A 19,477-nucleotide genomic window follows, 5' to 3' on the forward strand; every position below is an offset into this window, starting at 1 on the left:
AAGACTGATTCATTTCCTTGCTTTCTTTCTCATGTGCTTTTTCTGCCCTGATCCCACCATTAGACCTCCCCACCCCAGTTAGAGCCCCATTAACTTCAGCAGGATTCTACCCAGGCCTGGGGTCAAACTGCAGGATCAGGGCCTAAATTTGTCAGAACAATACAAGTTATAAGATGTGAGCCTATTGACAACTGATTCTCCTGTCGCACATTGTGGGCTCCACCTCTGCATTTGGTGGCCATTTCTAGTAGCAGCTAATGGATAACTAGTTATCCATTGATTTAGATACCACTATCCATTCACCTACCCTTCCTATCCACCCTCTCTTTCCACCCGCAATCCCAAAAGAAACCCAAAGATACTACAGAACATGTAGACACAGAGAACAGAGTGTATTACCAAAAATGTTAGAGGTTTTCCCACTGAAGTTCATCTTTGCTCTTTTAATCTCCATTCATGTTCCCTGTTCTCATTACTTCGTGTGCCTTCCATCCAGTGGAATGCAAAGCCGCCATCAGGCTAATCTTTGACTTACTTCACAATGATACTGGTTCCTCCTTTTTGATAGTATAGGCAGTTGTTATATATCACATGGCCACATCCATAAAAGATCCCCGTGAGGTTAATGATCCTGTAGCTGTCATTCAGCAATGCGTTTGCATTCTCATATTCTTTTATGAAGTTTCCTTAGGGGAGGGAAAATATGAAAGAAAACCAGCCAGTTGGTTTACTGAACTATCTGACATCTCTACTCACATCCAGATACAATTCTTTCAGAATCAAGTTCCTGCCAATCATAGCCACATTTTTTAACATTTCTCAGAGTGCTGGAACATAAAAACCAAGAGACAAAACTCCAGATAAGCCCAAATTATTGTGTTTATTATTCAACATTTGTATTGTGGTAGCATCTAGATTCTTCAACAGGGGACTGGGACCCAGGTCACCCAGAATCCAGCCCATTTCCATGTTTTTCCTGTTCTCACTCTCTTTCCCCTCACCCCCCGTTTTTTTTTAAACCTTTAAACTTGAGAGCCACGGTTTAGGAAACTGAAATCTTGAAAACTTTCCCTTGAAAGGAATTTTTTTGCAAAACATATTTGCTTTCCACAATTATTTATTTTTATTTTTGGAGGAGGGGGATGAAATTTTCTTTGGTCAAAACCCAAAAGCACTTCAGCTGAAAATGTTTGGTTTTCAGTGAAAATTTTTCAGCTTTCCACTGAAAAGCTGAAATTTTCCACAGAAACCCCTTCCACATTTTCCAAGCAGCACTAATTAATACCTTATCTGAGACGCCAAGAGATATGTCCAGATATATTATGAAAGCAGATGAACTTTTCAAATAACTGTGACTGAGACCTGGAAAAACTGAGGCCTCCATCCACTTACATTGATTCAAGTATGTTGCTATTCTTCCAGAACTCTTCTGTTGGCTAAGGCGGGGTCACATGACCCTGTGAGCCAAAGTAGAGAAGTCACAGGAGAAGGTCATTGATGCTGTGGCATGTTTAAGGCACAAAGGCCTTTTAAAAGGTTATAATAACAAATTATTAGGCAGACAATGTGGACTGTTCCAGTTCTAGTCTATAAAAAGAAAAAATGATGCTACCTGGGTTTAAAAATAGGGTGACCAGACGTCCTGATAAAATCGGGACCATCCCGATATTTCGGCATTTGTACCGATATTTCGCAGTACTCCTTTTTTTTTTTTGCTCCGCCGCCGCCCCCCCCCCCCGCCCCCCATGTGTCCCGATATTTTCTTCCTCTCATCTGGTCACCCTATTTAAAAATAACCTCCACTGTGCAATACTGCCCCTGGCTTTTCAACCTGTGAGGCAAAAGACCTCCCAACTAAAGCTCACTTTCACTCATTACAGTATTTTACACACTATATTTCTAACAATACTGATTTGGCTGAAAAAATGAAAAAAGCAATATAGGATCAACCTATCCACAATTATATCCACGATACCTGAAAAATGCATCGTAAGCCAAATTCTTTCATCACTTCTATTTGCGGGTTCCCTCATCCATGTTCCAAATGTTTGCTGTATCTTACCCATCTCAGTGGGACTTCCTATTGATTTAACGATGCATTCTAGTAGCAAAGAGAAAAACAAATGTGCATCATCCCCGACCTCCGCAAGTAAACAGTAGACTTTAGTAATGCATCATATTTAGAATAAGTTACCAGCTTTTTTTGGTTGGTATCCATTGGTTTTCTCATCAGCTTTTCCTACCAGCGTGTCATCATTTGGTATGGCACATGTCTCACCTAAAATTGGGGGGACAGAAAACAAAACCTTTGAATACGTTTGACAGATCTGGGGCACATTGTCAGTTGATGTAAACTACTCCACTGAAGTGCATGGACTGTGACAATTTATACCAGCTGAGAATCTGCCCCTGTGTTTCTTATATTTCAAGATTTCTTACAAGCAAAAAAACCAAAAAGTGTGGAATATGAAATACAGATCATTCAGTTTAATACTTATCCAACATTGTTTAGCATATGCATTTGTCACCAGTTAAGGTTGTGTCAAAATTCAGAATTGCAATTTTATAAAGATGGCTATAAAGATAAGTTTGGGGATAATAACATTAGTATATGCTTTGTGGCTTCCATGTTTATCACACTTTAAAACAATAATTCTTGCTTTCTTTAAGCGAAACATTTCGGTTAACCAAATTAAAATACTTTTTGCACTTGTCAAATAAATCCTTACATTTAAAAATGTACATAAGTGGCTAGTAATGCGTCCAATAATAAGACAGGTGTAGAGGCCAGACATGGGGAAAGTCTTCCCTCCCCACCACTTCAATATAAAAAGCAATTCTGTTCACACATACGCCCTTCCACAGATTTCAATCTGCTCCAGTATGACATATCGTCCCGAGGTGTATGTGTGCAAAGCTGCAGCCAGAGCCTTATGCTTCCACAGTTCTCATACCTGATGCAGCAACATTTGATATGCAGTCTCTCTCTTTTACAAATGAGAACGTCTTCCTCAGCCTTTGTGGGAGCAAGGAGTCAGAGGGCTTGTCTGCACTATGCTTTAGTCCACACCAGAGGGATGTAAATTTTAGTCCATGCTAGCATGTCATGCACTAACTGGCCCATGTGGACCCTGCTGATGCACACTAAAAGTTCACTAATGCACACTAACGTAGTACCGGTTGAAACAGGACTACATTAACACACACTATGGTCTACATGGGCCAGTTAGAGTGCATCATACTAGTGCAGACTAAAATTTACACCTTTCTGGGGCAGACTAAAGCACCATGTAGACAAACCCAAAGAGAGTCCCAAACTCTTCCTCCACATAGAATTATATCTTGCTGACACTAGGCTAGTGTCATGAGAAGCAGCACAATCTAGTGGACTGAGCATAGGACTGGAGCTAGGAATCCATGAATTCTAATCCTGTTTCTACCACTGGCTCACTCGATGGCCTTGTCTAAGTTATTTGGCTTCTCTATAACTGTCTCCAGATGAAGTGGTGACACTGGCACAAGACAGTAAGTGGTGGAAAGACTTCATTCAGTCCCATTGTCTCTACTGAGCTGACAGACGGGAATCAAAGAACAAGATAATTGTCTCCACCTTATCTACCTCATGGAGCGGATGTAACGTGTTTGTGTAGCACTTTGAAGATGTACACTTCTGAGCCAGTTCCTACCACATTTGTTTGTATTGATTTGGTCTCTCTGAGCCAGATGTGCCCCTATAGAGGAAAATCTCTGGATTAGGAGTGAAAAGGAATAGAAGGGGGAGAAGTGCTGATTCCACCCCCTACAGAAGAAGCAGAGGGTTCAATTTCTAAAACCTTCACACTCTGCCTTTCTGTCTGCCTTGGACTATGCAGTGAAATATACAACTTGACTTACAGGGGAACCCATTTGAGTGTTCACTCCCACCGCAGCCTTTATTTCCTTTGTTACCCTGATAGGAAGGCTGGGCTGGTTTTGTTTCCCTCCTTAAAGTTTTCAGACTATCAGTCTACTTTGGGACTAAGTCATTTTGTTAAACAACAGAAACGTAAATGCCTTGCTGTGAGTTGCTAGGGAGCATGTGCGGCACCTTTTCTTAACACGTGTGAGGCAGATGAGACGGCAGGCAACTGTCCAACTTGTCCTTTGATACGATGAAGAATGTTTGTTTGGGAACACTGGAGGCTGATAAATGACTGAAACTAACATGTAAAACACCTACAAACCACAAGAGGGGGTATCCTCAGCAGGCAGCAGGCGCAGTCCCACTCCTGCCTTTAAGGAGAGAACCTCTACTAATGCACGCCAGAGCTTGGCTTCATGCTGACAGAACACGGGGCAGCTGTCTTACACTGCTTCTTTTTTTAATGGTAAACAATGTAGAGGAGGAAGGGAGCTTATGCACTGTATCTTTCCCTCTGGAAAGCTGTTCATGGAAAGAAAACAACAGAGACAAAGCGGGAAGCATTTTTCTATTTGAAAGAAATTTGTTGTTGTTGTTTTTAAACATTCTTTTGTAATGTTCCCTAAACTATTTAGGCGCCTTTACTTATTCCCTGAAAGCCACAGCTGCCTTTTCAGCAGCAATTTATGATCCATTTTTGATTCACTCACAGAGAGCCTCTCCAAGGAACAGTTCCCAGTTCTGTTTTTACTTTCGCGTGGCTGAAGGTAACCCAAGCTCTTTGTAACGCCATTCTCCCAGCCCCCGCCACCCTGTTGATCTGTTATGTCCACCTATTTTATCCTGTCTGATGTGTCAGCTGCAAGCTCTTTGGGGGAGGGACTGTCTTTTTTGTTAGTTGTTCATACAGTACCCGGCACAATGGGGCCTTGATAGAGGTTCCTAGGTATTTAGTTAATACAAATATTAAATGACATTAAAACCGTTGCTGAACTGCATTGGACTGCAGCTTGACGCTCAGGAAGGAAGAAATAGATTAACTGATCCATTTCTCCTGCAGTCCTCCTCCCTCTTTCCTCTGGCATGCCCCTCACTCCCACCTCTTGTGCAGCACAAAATGGAGGATTTCCGATACAAAATAAGCAAATGAAATCATACTTTACATCATCCCTTTTACAAAGGGCATAGGGATTCTGGTTTTGGGTGATGAGGTCAGAGCTGTCCACCCTTTAGAGCAGATGCACAGACATCCCATCTCAAAAAAGACCCAACACCACAATCCGGATGAGTCTTTTGGAAATCAGTGTCCACAGCCAGACTCTGGTAATCTTTATACAGCCCCTTTCATCCCATGATGTCAAAGTACTGTGCCCAAAAGGGTAACTAGAGTTACCTTCATTGTAGAGATGGAGGAAGGATAGAGCAGGGGCAGGCAAACTTTTTGGCCCGAGGGACACATCTGAGTATGAAAAATTGTATGGGGGGCCATGAATGCTCACAAAACTGGGTGTTGGGGGCAGGATGGGGTGAGGGCTCCGGCTGGGAGTGCGGACTCTGGGGTGGGGCCAGAAATGAGGAGTTCAGGGTGCGGGAAGGGGCTCCAGGCTGGGGCAGCGGGTTGGGGTGTGGGGGTGTGAGGGCTCCAGCTGGGAGTGCAGGCTCTGAGGTGGGGATGAGGGGTCCAGGCTGGGACCGAGGGGTTCGGAGGGCAGGAGGGGGATCAGGGCTGAGGCTCCAGGTGGCACTTACCTCAAGCAGCTCCTGGAAGCAGCGGAATGTCCCTCCTCCATCTCCTACGTGGAGGCGCGGCCAGGCGGCTCAGTGCACTGCCCTGTCCACAGGCGCCAACCCTGCAGCTCCCATTGGCCGTGGTTCCCAGCCAATGGGAGCTGTGGAGGCGGCACTTGGGGCGGGGGGCAGCGTGTGGAGCCCCCTGGCTGCTCCTATGCAAAGGAGTCGGAGGGGGAATATGCCGCTGCTTCCAGCAAATGTGGAGCAGGGGCAAGCCCGCAACCCCGCTCTCCAGCTGGAGCACTGGAGCGGGGCAAGCCCTGGACCCCGTTCCCTGGTGGGAGCTCGAGGACCAGATTAAAAAATCTGAACGGCTGGATGTGGCCCCTGAGCCGTAGTTTGCCCACCTCTGAGATAGAGATTCAATGACTTGGCCAAGGTCATACAGAAAGTCAGTAGACAAGTAAGAATAGAACATCTCTGTCTCCTACTCTACCATATTAACCAAGACAGCACAACATCTCAGCCTCCTCCATGTCTTGAATATTCTAATAAAGAGTTTTAATATCTCAACACAGATGTTTGTCTTTGCTTAACCCTTCGCAAAAAGCAGAATGGCTAGTTTTGAATAATATTGTATCTTATACTTACCAGTCACTGGGAGCCAGATACATAGGATTTGATCATCTTTTGAAATTCTCATAGCAAAAGCTCCCCAGAGCTAAGAAATTATACCCCTGAAGTTTATGCTTCCCAGACTAATTCTAATTAACGTAGTTAACTGTACTAGCAGCTCTCCTAGACGGCAGTTTATCTGTGACTGGAACAGTCAAGGACCAGGTCAGTGTTCCTGATGAAGTTGAGTGCAGTATTTGGGTTTGAGAATAGCTATATTCTCCATGAACTTTTAGCTGAAAGAAACTAAAAGCAGCTAAGACAAAAAGATATTTTTCACTTTGAGATAAACCACAGCTTGAAAATCTGCCATTTGGAATTATCATTGCTTACGTTGTCCAAAAAAGATTAGCAGCCTGTATATTCTGACAGTTATTGTCTTCTTTCTGAGGAAATCAAGTTTCCTTTATTAATTGTTTCAAAATATTAGCTAACTAGATTCTTTTTAGTATCCGTATTAGCATCTGAAATCATCGTCTTAATTTCAAGTTGTCTTTTTCTGGTTCCTTTTTGGGAAAGTAAATGTAACAAGTTAGTTTAGTTAGCTAAACTATTAAATTAGCACACATATATGTTTACTAGACAGATATGCTGGCAGGGTAAGGGACCTCTGGACAGCTAGTGATAGTCATAGAGTCATAGACTTTAAGACTTTAAGGTCAGAAGGGACCATTATGATCGTCTAGTCTGACCTCCTGCACAACGCAGGCCACAGAATCTCACACACCCATTCCTGTAATAAAACCCTAACCTATGTCTGAGCTACTGAAGTCCTCAAATCGTGGTTTAAAAACTTCAAGGTGCAGAGAATCTTCCAGCAAGTGACCCTTGCCCCACGCTGCAGAGGAAGGTGAAAAACCCCCAGGGCCTCTGCCAGTCTGCCCTGGAGGAAAATTCCTTCCTGACCCCAAATATGGCGATCAGCTAAACCCTGAACATGTGGGCAAGACTCACCAATCAGACACTCAGGAAAGAATTCTCTGTAGTAATTCAGATCCCACCCCATCTAACATGAAGTGTTTTGCAAAATTGATCAAAACTATCAATGTTTTACCAGAAACACTGTGGATTGAAAGGCAGCAGTTTCTCTAAATTGCAATGTTGTATTCACATTGTGCTAATAAAAACAAGATAGGGAATCTGTGCTTATTGTGTCAAGAGTTAGTAAAGTAAAGCTTACACTGTATATAAAAATGCACAATTAATATGTGGAACTCACTGCCACAAGATATTATAGAGGCCAAGAGCTGTTAAGGATTCATAAAAGAATGGACAGATTAAAAAAATATACATTAGCTAGGATAAAAATGTTTATTATCTCAATATAACCCTGATGTTTCAGGACATAAACTAATCATTAATTACCATGGTTAAAAATAAACTCCCTCTGTAGGCATGACATTGCACCTTCCTCCGAAGGATCCTGGATTGGGCATCAGTTTGGTGACAGGATTCCAGATTAGACGGCCCATTATTCTGATCTGTTTATACCTGTGGTTCTATATTTCAAGTAGAATCAGACTTCTGCTAAACTGTTCATCTTATTGTTACCTAATCCTCCCACCCCATTTGTCTGTTTAGTCCACCTGTTGTCTCCTGTTTGATACCTATACCTGAAACTATTAGAGGCAGGGACTGTCTTTGTCACTTCTCAGTACAATGCCTAGCACAATGGGACTCTGCTCCTTGATCGGTACTATCAGATAATAAAGAAAAGAGAAAAGAAGAGATTGAAACATACTCTGTTTGGTACTAACTCCATTAACTACTTACAGCGAGAGCTCATAATAAGAACTGCATTTTCATCCTAGCAAATGCTGCAGAATTACAGTGAGAAAAACTACATATATATTTCTAAAGCAAATACTAGCCTTGGTTCACCTGCGGTCCTTTAACCTAAGGCTAACATTGCTAATGGCTGTTAATATCCACTTCCCCAGTTATCTTCCTTTCGCTAGATAAATTATATGCTAGACACAGCAGACAAAGCAAGGTAAAGGGCTACAGCAGCTGAAATGGCACAAGATGAAACTGAGAGCATTACTCCCAACAACTATCAAGAGCTCTGTCCTGAATGCTGAAAAAACACCATGTTCCCACTGCAACACTAATTACTAGAATGTGAAATCCAGTATTAATGGTGAAATCTAAAGATAACTCCACATGCTTAAACATTAATGACAGCATCAAGTTATTGTGACATTCACCTTCGAGCTAAACTACAAAACTACAAAAGAAAACCCACTTTACTAAGTACATTCACAGATTATTTCCATTAGTCATTACTCAATTCACCTTCTTCTGCATCTCCACATAGCAATTACAGCATTTATCTTCTGATGGAGTTTGGGTTGGACCACTTTGACCTCGCTAAACAGGGACGTCATCTGCTCAGCAAAATTGTTCCCAGATCCACTAGGAAGATTTCAACTGCCACTATAAGCCTGAAATATTCATTGGTTTCCATGCATGTAGGGAAAACAGGACAGCAGGGTAGGATTCATTATGAGGATCCAAGAGGAAAAGTTTGCCTGCATTCCCAAAAGCGACTAACAAGACAAATGTGATGGTTTTGTAGCATATTCTCTCTGCTTTCCTTAACCTGCTGCTAGTCTGAGCTTAGATCTTTTAGGATTATCACAGTACATTGTCTTGCTTCCAGCACCCATCTGCTTGAGTTTCCTAGTCATCACCTCCAGCTCTTCTAATTGTGCCAACTCTCCACTGGCAAAAATTGGCTCATTCACTTCCAGGATGTGGAAATGACTAGAACTGGGCCCTTAAAATTTTGTTTTCTGGAATTTTTTTCCACAGGAGCGTCCTGTGATGATTCTGGCTGAAATTTTAAAAAATAATGAGTGATTTCAACTGGAGACACCTTAAAAGGCCTGATTTCCAGAGGTGGGTGTTAAGGACTTTCTGAGCAACGGGCTCCTTTTCCATGTCTCAGGTTGGGCACCCAAAAACTGAAATATCTAAAATCAATAGTCACTTTTGAAAAAACTTTTGTCCCTCAAAACAACAACACTCAGTACTTAGACAGTTATTATTTTCAAAGGCCCACGGCAAATGCTAAGACCCAATAAAACACCTCATTCTGTTTATTAAAAACCATCCCCTTCCTAAATATACAAAAAGAAGACACTCAAATATATCCAGAAAGCCAGTTTAAAAATCAAGCACAGAAAAATGCCAAGCACAGAAGGAAACATTTAGTTTAGACATGCAATAATAGACATTAATACATTCTTTCATAACATGTTGACACCAACCCTTCCGTCCCACAAAAGTGCTTAGCTGAAAAGAATACGAATATCTTATTCCTGTATTAAACTCTGGTGGGGTGGCAAGATGCTCAGCACATTTATTACTGTCAACTTTCTTACGAAATACTCCTGCTGTGTAAAGAGCAAGTTGTTTACTGCTAGTCTTCTGGTGGAGAAGAGGATAAATGGAAGAATGCTAATTGATAGGACACTGCTCTAACAGAGCAAAGAGGAACTTTTCCAGAGATTTAAAAATACTTCAGCTATGAGGCATAATTTCCATCTATTTTTGATTGAGAAAAGAGTTATGGATAAATGCTTTGTTTACCATATGTTACTGTGACTAAGGACAGAGAACAATGGCCAGGAGTGTAGTATGTAAACGAACAGCATGAAGTACCATTGTCACACATTTCTCATTTATACACTGCCTTTTGCAAGCTTTAAAGAATTACAAACTATGGGTGTCACCTCACCCCATTGAGCCCCTGTACACTGGGTAAAAAGCCCCATTTTCGGCTGGGGGAGGAAGACTTGGCTTTATATTCCGTTTCTGACAATTATTTGCCGTGTGATGTTGGGCTAATCGCCCATCCCAGCCAAGCCTAAATTTTCCTAGCTGTACAATCGAATCAATGATAGTTCCCCAAAGTAACTACAAAAGGGAATCAATGATATCTCCTAGGGGTACATGACACCTACCTAAATAATATCTGTACACTATTTTTATGACCAGTGACCAGGAAAGGTGGAAACAGAACTCAGGAGTTCCTGGTTCCAAGTCCCAAGTTCATGTCTTTTGGACATGCAGTCTCTGAGGGTGGCACTACCTTCTTCTCCTCCAACATCAAAAGTCCTTCAAGTCTAACTCAATTCAGCAGCTAAGTAGGCATTTCACTACACAGTTAATATCTGTACACATACATACACCACATGAATATTTAAGATTGGCATTTAAAAGACAAACAATTTAGCAAAAAATTGCAAAATACAAAAAAAACAGTAAAAAAACTATTTTCAAATATTTGCAAAATTTTACTGTTTTTTCACTCAGCTTTCTCAGAGCCTTTCCTTCCCAGAGCACCCACTACTGATATTTCACGTGCTGTTTTTGAGTTAACCCCCTTGGGGATGAGGATGGAAAGTAGTTCCCATATTGTCCAAGGGAGGTAACTCTTGAATCCCCATCCTCACATAATTCAGATTTCACTTACTTTCCACCCGTATTCTATCCAGCAGAGAACACCATATGGAAATGTGTAGCCCCACAGCAAGAAAGGAGTGAGTGTGAGAAAGTAGGGGATTGTCAAAGAGACTGATTACAACCTCATCTTGGCCAGGGCACTTAAGTATTTTCTTAACTTTAAGCATGTGAGTAGTCTCACTGGAGCTAGCAGAGTTAAGCACATGTGTAAGTGCTTAGTGGAAATGGAGCCCTATAACACGTGTAACCCTGCACCTGCTATAAAGGAAAGCATGAGAATAATGGAGGATACCCCGGACACCAACACTGACCTGTGCACTTGCTGCTGTACATGTTCTCCTGAACCTGGGATTTTGCTTTGCGCTTCCCTGGTGGCCCGGGAGGACCTTGCGGCCCTGGGGGCCCTGGGGGCCCTGGCTCTCCCTTTGCACCTAGGTAGAAAGCAGAATAGAGGATTACAGTTGCTGCAGGTGAACAGACCTCCTCTCAGCAGGGGGCCACTGTGTGCATCGGATCTGATGTATTGAGAGAGGCTTGCAGGAACTAAAGCCCCTACCTGTGTCTGGAAAGACCCCAGCACAGCGGTCTGCTTCAGCAGGTACAGAGCCGGTTAGAGTTCCATACAGCAATGATCTCCACTGCAGGAGCAACAAGCTGAATGCTTGTCTATTCCCAAACAGAGACCTCCCCGCAAGGGAGCAAAGGGCTTTGCAGTGACAGAGCAGCACTAGGTGTCCTGTCCGCTCTTGACAGACACTGATTTTAATAGCACCCAGTTTTTTAAAGAAGCCTGGTGCTTGTCCCACTGTCACAAATAAACTGGGTTTCCAGGTCCTTTCAGTGTCTGGGGTACAACAACAATGGAGAGAACACTGAGCTTTAATTTAAAGCAGGGCTGCCGTACATCACTGTTTTCTGAGCTCTCAGCATCAGAGGCTACAGTGCTATAATTTTAGGCAGCATTTATTTGTGGCTGCCAATGGGCTTCCTGCATGCATTCCTCGGTGGAAATCTGCCTGTCATAGTCTAATAGGAAAAAACCGCTCTGTGAGAGAGTAGGAGGAAATTTACCATGTGAAAATGTACTGAAGAAGGATGAAATTCACACATCTCTCAGCCCAGAGCCTGAGTAAAAAGGCTTTTGTGGGGAACTACACTAGGCTGGGAAGCATAATCCCATGGGCAGCTCTACCAGCCTGCTTCAAAACCCTCCTACATGCTGGGCTGCCCAGAGGTGGGATGCAGCCCAACCCTGCTGAGCAGTGTGTGTGTAGAGTCTCCCTGTGCACCTGCTCACCATTCTCCATGCAGCAGAACTGCTATAGTTCCTCTTTACTGGGAACCTTCTGAGGCCCCAGCAGGCCTGTGGGAATGTCACTGCAAGTGACGACCATGTTTAAGACAACGAAAGCGCGAATGCAGTTACTGTAAAAATACTGTGGTACTACTGCATGGTAGTGTGTGGCACTGGCCTGCAGAACACCACAGCACTAGAGAAGGGTAGTCTATTTTATTGTGTTGTATATTTCTGTGCTGCAGGAGAGATCTTAAGGGTGCTTCCTCCTACCTTCTGATATCACGTCATTGTTTGCATCCCCTTTGTCCCCCTTTGCGCCTCTTGAACCTTTCCCTCCTGGCATCCCGTCTTTGCCAGGTAAGCCCAGTTCACCAGGGTCTCCTTTTTCTCCTTTCTCTCCTGGATCGCCTTTTGGTCCTGGTAAACCTAGGCATGAGAAACTTGTTAGCCATGACTGTGAATACATACATTTATAAGACTATGATTCCTAAGGTTAACGTACCTTTCCCTCTGTTGCTTATTTTTGAAACTCACATCATGTATTATTTATGCCGTACCAGCCCAGTTGTTTTCTTCACTCTGAATTTCCTGTTGTGTGGCTTTGAGACATTTCTTTATGATTTAACATAGCTTTGTAGCCAAATAATATACACTATCCATAAAACATGTTAGGATACATGTTGTACGATGCATAAAGCCCAAAGGCTACATTTTTCAGAAGTGTTCACTAATATTGCATGCCTGGCTTGGGATTCCACGGTTCTGATTTTCTGAGATGCTAAACATCCACAGCACCCAATGACCTGAGCGTGTCTGAGTGAGGAGGGAGTGTTCGGTTAAAAAAAAAGTATTATTTTATCTTGAAATCCACTAGCATAAGTTTATCATCACTGGGGGGGGGGGGTGAGGAGGGGGAGGGAAACCTCTTTAACAAGAACCCACTTAGAACTAGAATATAATCCAGGATTACTGACCTCTAGCTGTCTACTCTAGCCCCTAGTCCACAGTTCCTTCTTTCATCATTATTTTTAGTACACACCATTTCTTATATGGATATATGTATACACCCACACCCACCCACCCACACACACACCCCTTTGTTTTCATTCTTTCATTTCTCTTTCCTAGTCAGCCAATGAAGCCTTCCTGATCCCTAACTTTTTTCTAGCATTTAGGAAAACAACTTCTCCGAATGCTTCTTTTATCTCACAGAGGTTGACCATGATTTGTAGGGCATTAAACAGTCATCTACCCAGCTCTGCTTGCCTTTCTTTTAACACAACACTGCACTCATTATTGGGAGAATAATAACTTGTGCCAACAAAAACAAAACCTCTCCCTTTCTAGTAAAATTACCTTTATTGTGTTCTTCACATTTTATTTATCTGACATCATGACAGAGCATAGCCTTCATTTCCTAGTAATGTCCTCATGCTGCCTCCTCATCCTGCCTCCACACTAGCTACAAGCATGATCAGTCCACATACTTTATGCAGCTGATTACCATTGAGTAAAATATTCAACAACACATTGTATTGTTGAGTCTTATGACTCCCAGCAATCTCATCAGCACATTTTGCAGTAAGGGGGGAAAATGAACAAGATGGGTTTGTACAATTCATGTGCCAAAATTTTGTCCTGTCTGCTTCGCTTCCTCTTCCCCAAAGCATGAAGACATTAGCACCCGCAGAAAAGCGAACAACTGTACTAGCACTGGAGCTGTAAATGTATAAATCACCGTCAGCTGGAAATGGATCATGTGGGTTGGTGATGGCTACTGATTGTAGAGAACCTCGGGTTTTTTACATGTAACTCAACTCTTTAAAATAATTCAGTGAAATGGGAAACATACTTAGAGTTCCTGCCTCCCCTGAAGTCGATAGTAAAACTATCGCTGGATACAATGAGGCCTAGATTTCACCCCTGGTTTCTAACTTGCAAAATGTGTTGAAAAGTGCTAAAATCTCAGCCCTGGAGACTGAAGTCTTCTGCTTATCCACGGAACTGATACCACACAGGCAGTGTCAGTACAAGCTTCCCCATACCAACATGACAATAGCTTCTAAGGGGTGGAGAACAAAGGCACTTCAGCCTCCATGGCTATTTAATCAATGGCCACTTCGCGGAGACTGCCAACGAAGAAGGCAGTCATGCCAGCTCCCTTGGTACTGTTTGAGTGAGACACGTGGTCGCTGAGGAATGCACCCCTTGGTTGCTGTCACAATTTTTAACTCACATCTCAAGTGTTGCCAGTCACATGCCGATGCTGCTAACTGAGATTAAAAAACAAAAACTGGCCTTCTGACAGTAGGCACTGCTGCAGTGAGTGGGCAGGAGGCAGGCTGATAACAGCCACTCTTTAACACTCCCTCAGGTGGGCACAGCATGATTTTCAGCCACCTTTGTACCCCACCATCTAGACTTCTGCCAAGTGCCATAATGGAGAATCAAGACCAATGTGTCCAGCGGTCACAGAAGGTGACTGGGACTCTTGGACTCTATTCCCAGCTCTGCCACAGACATGGGTGTGACCTTGAGCACATCAGTCAGGGTTAGACTCACAAAAGGACTTGGTGCCTACCTGCCGCTTTCGGAGCCTAAACCCCAGTATCAGGGCCCACTGGAATTCACAAAATCCTCGCACGACTGCCGCCAAACCCTGTAAGCGCCTAAACTCACCTGGCACTTACATTTTTACAGTAAAAGTTCTCTAGGCGCCTATGTTTGTGCCTCTGCATGTGTGCAATGCTGCCTCACTCTAGGTGTCTGGATGCCTCAGCCCCAGCATGATGCATGGACCGGGGGAATACAGGCATTCTACCACCTAACTTGCCTGCTAGGCCCAATCCGGTAAGCATGCTTGCCTACTGGATCAGGCCCCCTCTGGCAACCTCACACAAAACAGCTGAGGAGAGAAGGACTCCAACCTCTCTAATAACTTTTAGCCTGCTGGTTCAGGCACTGACCTGGGATATGGGAGACCCCTGGTTCAAGTCCCCCTTCCACCTGAGGGGGAGAAAGGGTTTGAAGAGATCCTAACCATGGGGCTATGGGATATTCTGATGTGTGACTCTTTCAGTGTCTCCGGTTGGAGCTTTTCCACTGTGGCTAAATAACTGAAAGTCATTGGAGCATGGGGACTGGATCCTTGATCCCCCACCTCCCAAGTGAGTGCTCCACCCACCAGGTTACAGAGCTTTCTTCTCTCTCTCCCTCTCTTGCACATGCTCTGGACCCCACTGTGTTAGGCACTGTAACCCCCACCTTGTAAGAGACAGTCACTGACCCAAAGAACTTACAATATAAATACGTAAGATAGAAAGAATGGAAGTAAAGCAGCATTCTTGCCACCACTCCTTTCCACTCACACATTGAGTGCACACCTGCCTGCGGTCAAAGGCTAGCTGGGGTCTCAGGGCCATAGACTGGTGGGGGAATGAGAAACTCTTACAATGACAGAACACAACTCCCATTAATAATAGTTATTTGCATGTGGAAAATGCTAAGATTTAATTAAACTGCATTAGATCTCTCTCTAATTAGGAGTGTACTATCATCTCTAGAGCATATCTACTATGGCCAAATTCTCCTCCCAGTATAGTGTAAATCAGGAGTAAATCCATAGAAGTCAATGGAGTGGCACTGGTCTAAAGCTGGTGAAGTCAACGGGAGTTATGCCTGTAGAAGAGAGAGCAGAACTGGGTACTATATGTCTTATTGGTAGTCTAGAACATGTGTAAACCTTTCCTGGTTTCTTGAAAAGATGGGGCTGGCAATAAGAATACATTTACTGAAACTTATTTCCTCTGCTCAGAGTCTATAAGAAACTCTACTTGTGTATAATATTAATGAACACTTGGGTAAAATAGGATATATCTAGAAAGTACCTATTTTTCCTCTTCTTCCATTTATTCCTGGTTCCCCCTTTGGCCCTGGGATGCCAGGGATGCCATCTGATCCATTGTAGCCAGGTAATCCATCGAGTCCAGGGGGCCCTGAACAAACCAACAGGAGAGTGTAATTTACTTTAACCAAATACTATTTACACTTCATTCTCAAATCCACTACATTTACTGTATATCCGCAGTTCTCAGAACCTGCCATTATTTGGGTTCAGAGTGTAGCACGTCCTACATTCCAGTGCAATGGCCTTCAATTTCTGATAACCAAGCATGAGTCCTAGCTTAAAGGTAAAGGGTAATATTTTCCCCATGATCTTTGAGCAAAACTGTGATTGACATCAATTGGTGCTGCACCTTTTGCCTCCAGACCAGTACAGAGAAACAGTTTGGGTCTTGTTCATGGGCTTTTAAAATGAGGGTCCTGAAGAGGCCCAATGGGATCATGACCACACTCCCTTTCTCTATGGCTAGATGGGAGAAGGAAACCAAAGTTACGGAAGGGGGTCCCCAAAACTTTTTTCTGTTGTTTTTTCTGGGGTCATTTAATGGAAAAGGTTGAGAACCACTAAGAGTTCTATTGTCTGCTCTCCCCTGACTGTGTGATCTTAGACAAGTCACGTGTGTTGTAACCTTAACCTCTCTGGGTGCTGTTCAGCTTATCTGTCAAATAAGAATAACACTTGCCTACCTACTGTAAGGATTAAGTAATGCCAGACTGTGGTTGGCCTGATGTAATGGGGGAGGGCACTAGGAACGGTCTGTCCCCCCTCCACCACCCTTTGGACCCCTCACACAGGAGGGAAGAAAGCCAGACACTTAGCAGAAAATAGTTCTAGGAAAAACTGCAGTTACAAAAGCAGGGAAAGAAGGCAAGTAATCACTCTTGTAGCCTGGCAGCCGCATGAGGGGAAAGAGAAATCAGAAATAAAATGAGGAGAGATAAGGACAAGGAAAATATAAACACAAAAATCACCAGCCAAAATTTTAAAAAAGAAAAATTTTCAAATGTGGCCAATTAAAACAGAGGAGTTCAGTTCTACATACTTATCTCCTTAAGCAAACACTGCTTAAGCCCTGTCTATTTCATGTGTTTAATGTTTAAAAAGTGCTTAATTATAGCATTTTAGGGCTAAATCTGAACCATCCCCTTGTATGGATGCACAAGACCCAAAATACTATAAAATTAGTACAGTTCTGCTGAGTGGCGGATGAAGCACAAACACAACTGCGCAACCCTTATGTGGAATAGGACAGTGCACCTTGTCAACTCTCTGGGTGGACGCATAGGGCAGGGGATTTGAGGACAGAGGAGTGGCCAGTGGGTCAAATCCCACCAGCCAAAAACCCTGCATGGGGCATATGCAGCAACGGGGGCTATGATCACTACTACAGTCCAAGGGATATAGATGCATCTGTTCAAGTATCCCCTGCCATATACTGCGTTGGAGTTAAAGGATTCCATACAGCAAACCCTGTGTTGTTCCCATGCCCGAGTCCCATCTAATCTAATTTGGCGTGAAGATCAGCATTTGACTTTTAACTAGGAAAGCAAGACCCCAGCAGTTTGTGAAACTTTACTACTTTTCATTAAATTTAGGATTTTATGAAACTTCTCCAAGTTTCACAAAATATTTTCCTTGTCAACATAAACCATTGTTTAAGAAGGAAATTGAATTAAACGTCATGTATTTCCAAATAAATGGAAGCCTGCACTACGCAATTAATAACCACTCTACGCTGAAAATCATCCCTGCCTCTAGGACCAGCAGAGGAATAAAATGGAAAACATGCAGCAGTGCACGGCTTGGACTTGGATGGAGCCAAACAGAATGTGAATGTCAAAGATTTCAAATTTGTTCTAAAAGCTACGTTTTTAGAGTAGTTTCCCAGGCCTCAATCCGGCAAAGGCTCATGCACACGTTTAATTGACATGAGATCCTCACGTATGTAAGTGTATGCAGCTTGGGCCTAAACTTTGGAACTGGTGAGGCTGTAATGGCTGCTGTTTCTTTATAAACTGATTGTCCTACAAACGAAGGCTCCTCAGCACCATTCACTGTGTAAAGGGATAGCTCAGTGCTGGGAGCCAAAGGAGATGTATGATCAAAATACATACAGCCATTTGATCCGACTACATGACACATGCACTACAGCATGTTATATGTTTGTTCTTTTATTACAGTGTTTCCCAAACTTGGGACACCGCTTGTGTACGGAAAGCCCCTGGCAGGCCGGGCTGGTTTGTTTACCTGCCGCATCCGCAGGTTCATCTGATCGCGGCTCCCACTGGCCGCAGTTCGCTGGTAATGGGAGCTGCTGGAAGCGGCGCGGGCCGAGGGACATACTGGCCGCCGCTTCCAGCAGCTCTCATTGGCCTGAAGCATTGAACCATGGCCACTGGGAGCCACGATCGGCCGAACCTGCGGATGCGGTAGGTAAACAAACCGGCCCGGCCCGCCAGGGGCTTTCCCTACACAAGCGGCGTCCCGAGTTTAATAAACACTGATTTATTAGATCAATTCAGTGAAAAAATGATCCCAAAGTAAATAAGGCGTCAGGCAAATATTAAAAAGTATTAAATAAACAATGCATATGTATTAATTGTTGTGTGAAAACACACAGTGCAGCTATTGTTTACACTATGTGTTGCATAATCTTTAGTATTCAATTGATGCCTTATGAAGGGAAAGATCATTTTATGCAGAAAAAAATGCTCATGATGGAAAACAGACATTATGGAATTAGTTTCCTGATTTGATGTGGGTCAGTTTGCTAATAAAGTTTGGAAGCTTCTGCAATGTGGATCCTATTCAGAAACATTCATATAAAGATAATGGGATAATAAATTTAAAAAGGGCCAGAGTCACCAGCATGCTCCAGCAGCTTTTGTGTCACTCTGGGGATGCTAACCTGCCATAAACTTATTTTAGTTAGCCAGTGAAGTTGGGTTTACAGCTGCTTTGCATCACCAAAATGGAAGAAAGCAGATGGAACTTCCTGGGGAACCTGGCCTAATAGGACAAGAATGAGAGGCAGGAGTAGCACCGTAAGTGTAGGTAGGCAGGCAGGGGAGACGATCTCAGATTTATAATCCTTCTTGCTACTCTGAGGCAACCATGATAGGGACACCGGTAACTCTGGATGGTTGTAGCAAAGCAAAGGAGGAAAGGTGATCCTGTGGTTCAAGTATAGCATTGGGAATCGAGGTATCTGGGGCTCTCTTCATGGCTCTGCCATAGACTGTGTGTGACCTTAAGCCTGGTGTTCCCCAGTGTTCTTATCTATACAATGGAGACAACTGAGGTGACCAGATCATCAACATGAAAACAAATATATACCTGACACTCTTTCCCCAACAATAAGCCTATTCCCACACTGACCCTCTTCCCTCAGCTCCTGGGCTGGGACCTGCTTCTGCTGGGCTAGTGGTGCTGAAACAACCCACCAGGCTCCACTTATAGCAGTGAGGGAGTGGCACCCCACAATTCTACCATCAGCTTC

The 19,477-nt window shown here is 43.4% G+C and overlaps 1 protein-coding gene across 2 annotated transcripts in view; it reads right to left on the bottom strand.

Annotated features, from left to right (window-relative positions):
• Nucleotides 1–19,477, bottom strand: part of GLDN (gliomedin) — a 37,762-nt gene that overhangs the window by 7,431 nt on the left and 10,854 nt on the right. For both annotated transcript variants that reach the window (XR_006175323.2, XM_005295472.5), the window contains exons 4-9: nt 15,962–16,069; nt 12,345–12,500; nt 11,089–11,208; nt 2,195–2,278; nt 1,976–2,101; nt 536–686 (exon numbers count right to left, since the gene is read on the bottom strand). Coding sequence is in view for 1 of the 2 variants with exons in the window: in XM_005295472.5 (XP_005295529.2) it covers nt 536–686; nt 1,976–2,101; nt 2,195–2,278; nt 11,089–11,208; nt 12,345–12,500; nt 15,962–16,069 (745 nt within the window). In the remaining variant the exon portion in view is untranslated. The remainder of the gene's footprint in view (nt 1–535; nt 687–1,975; nt 2,102–2,194; nt 2,279–11,088; nt 11,209–12,344; nt 12,501–15,961; nt 16,070–19,477) is intronic.

Source organism: Chrysemys picta, chromosome 10, assembly GCF_011386835.1.
Source record: "Chrysemys picta bellii isolate R12L10 chromosome 10, ASM1138683v2, whole genome shotgun sequence".
Classification (NCBI taxonomy): domain Eukaryota; kingdom Metazoa; phylum Chordata; order Testudines; family Emydidae; genus Chrysemys; species Chrysemys picta.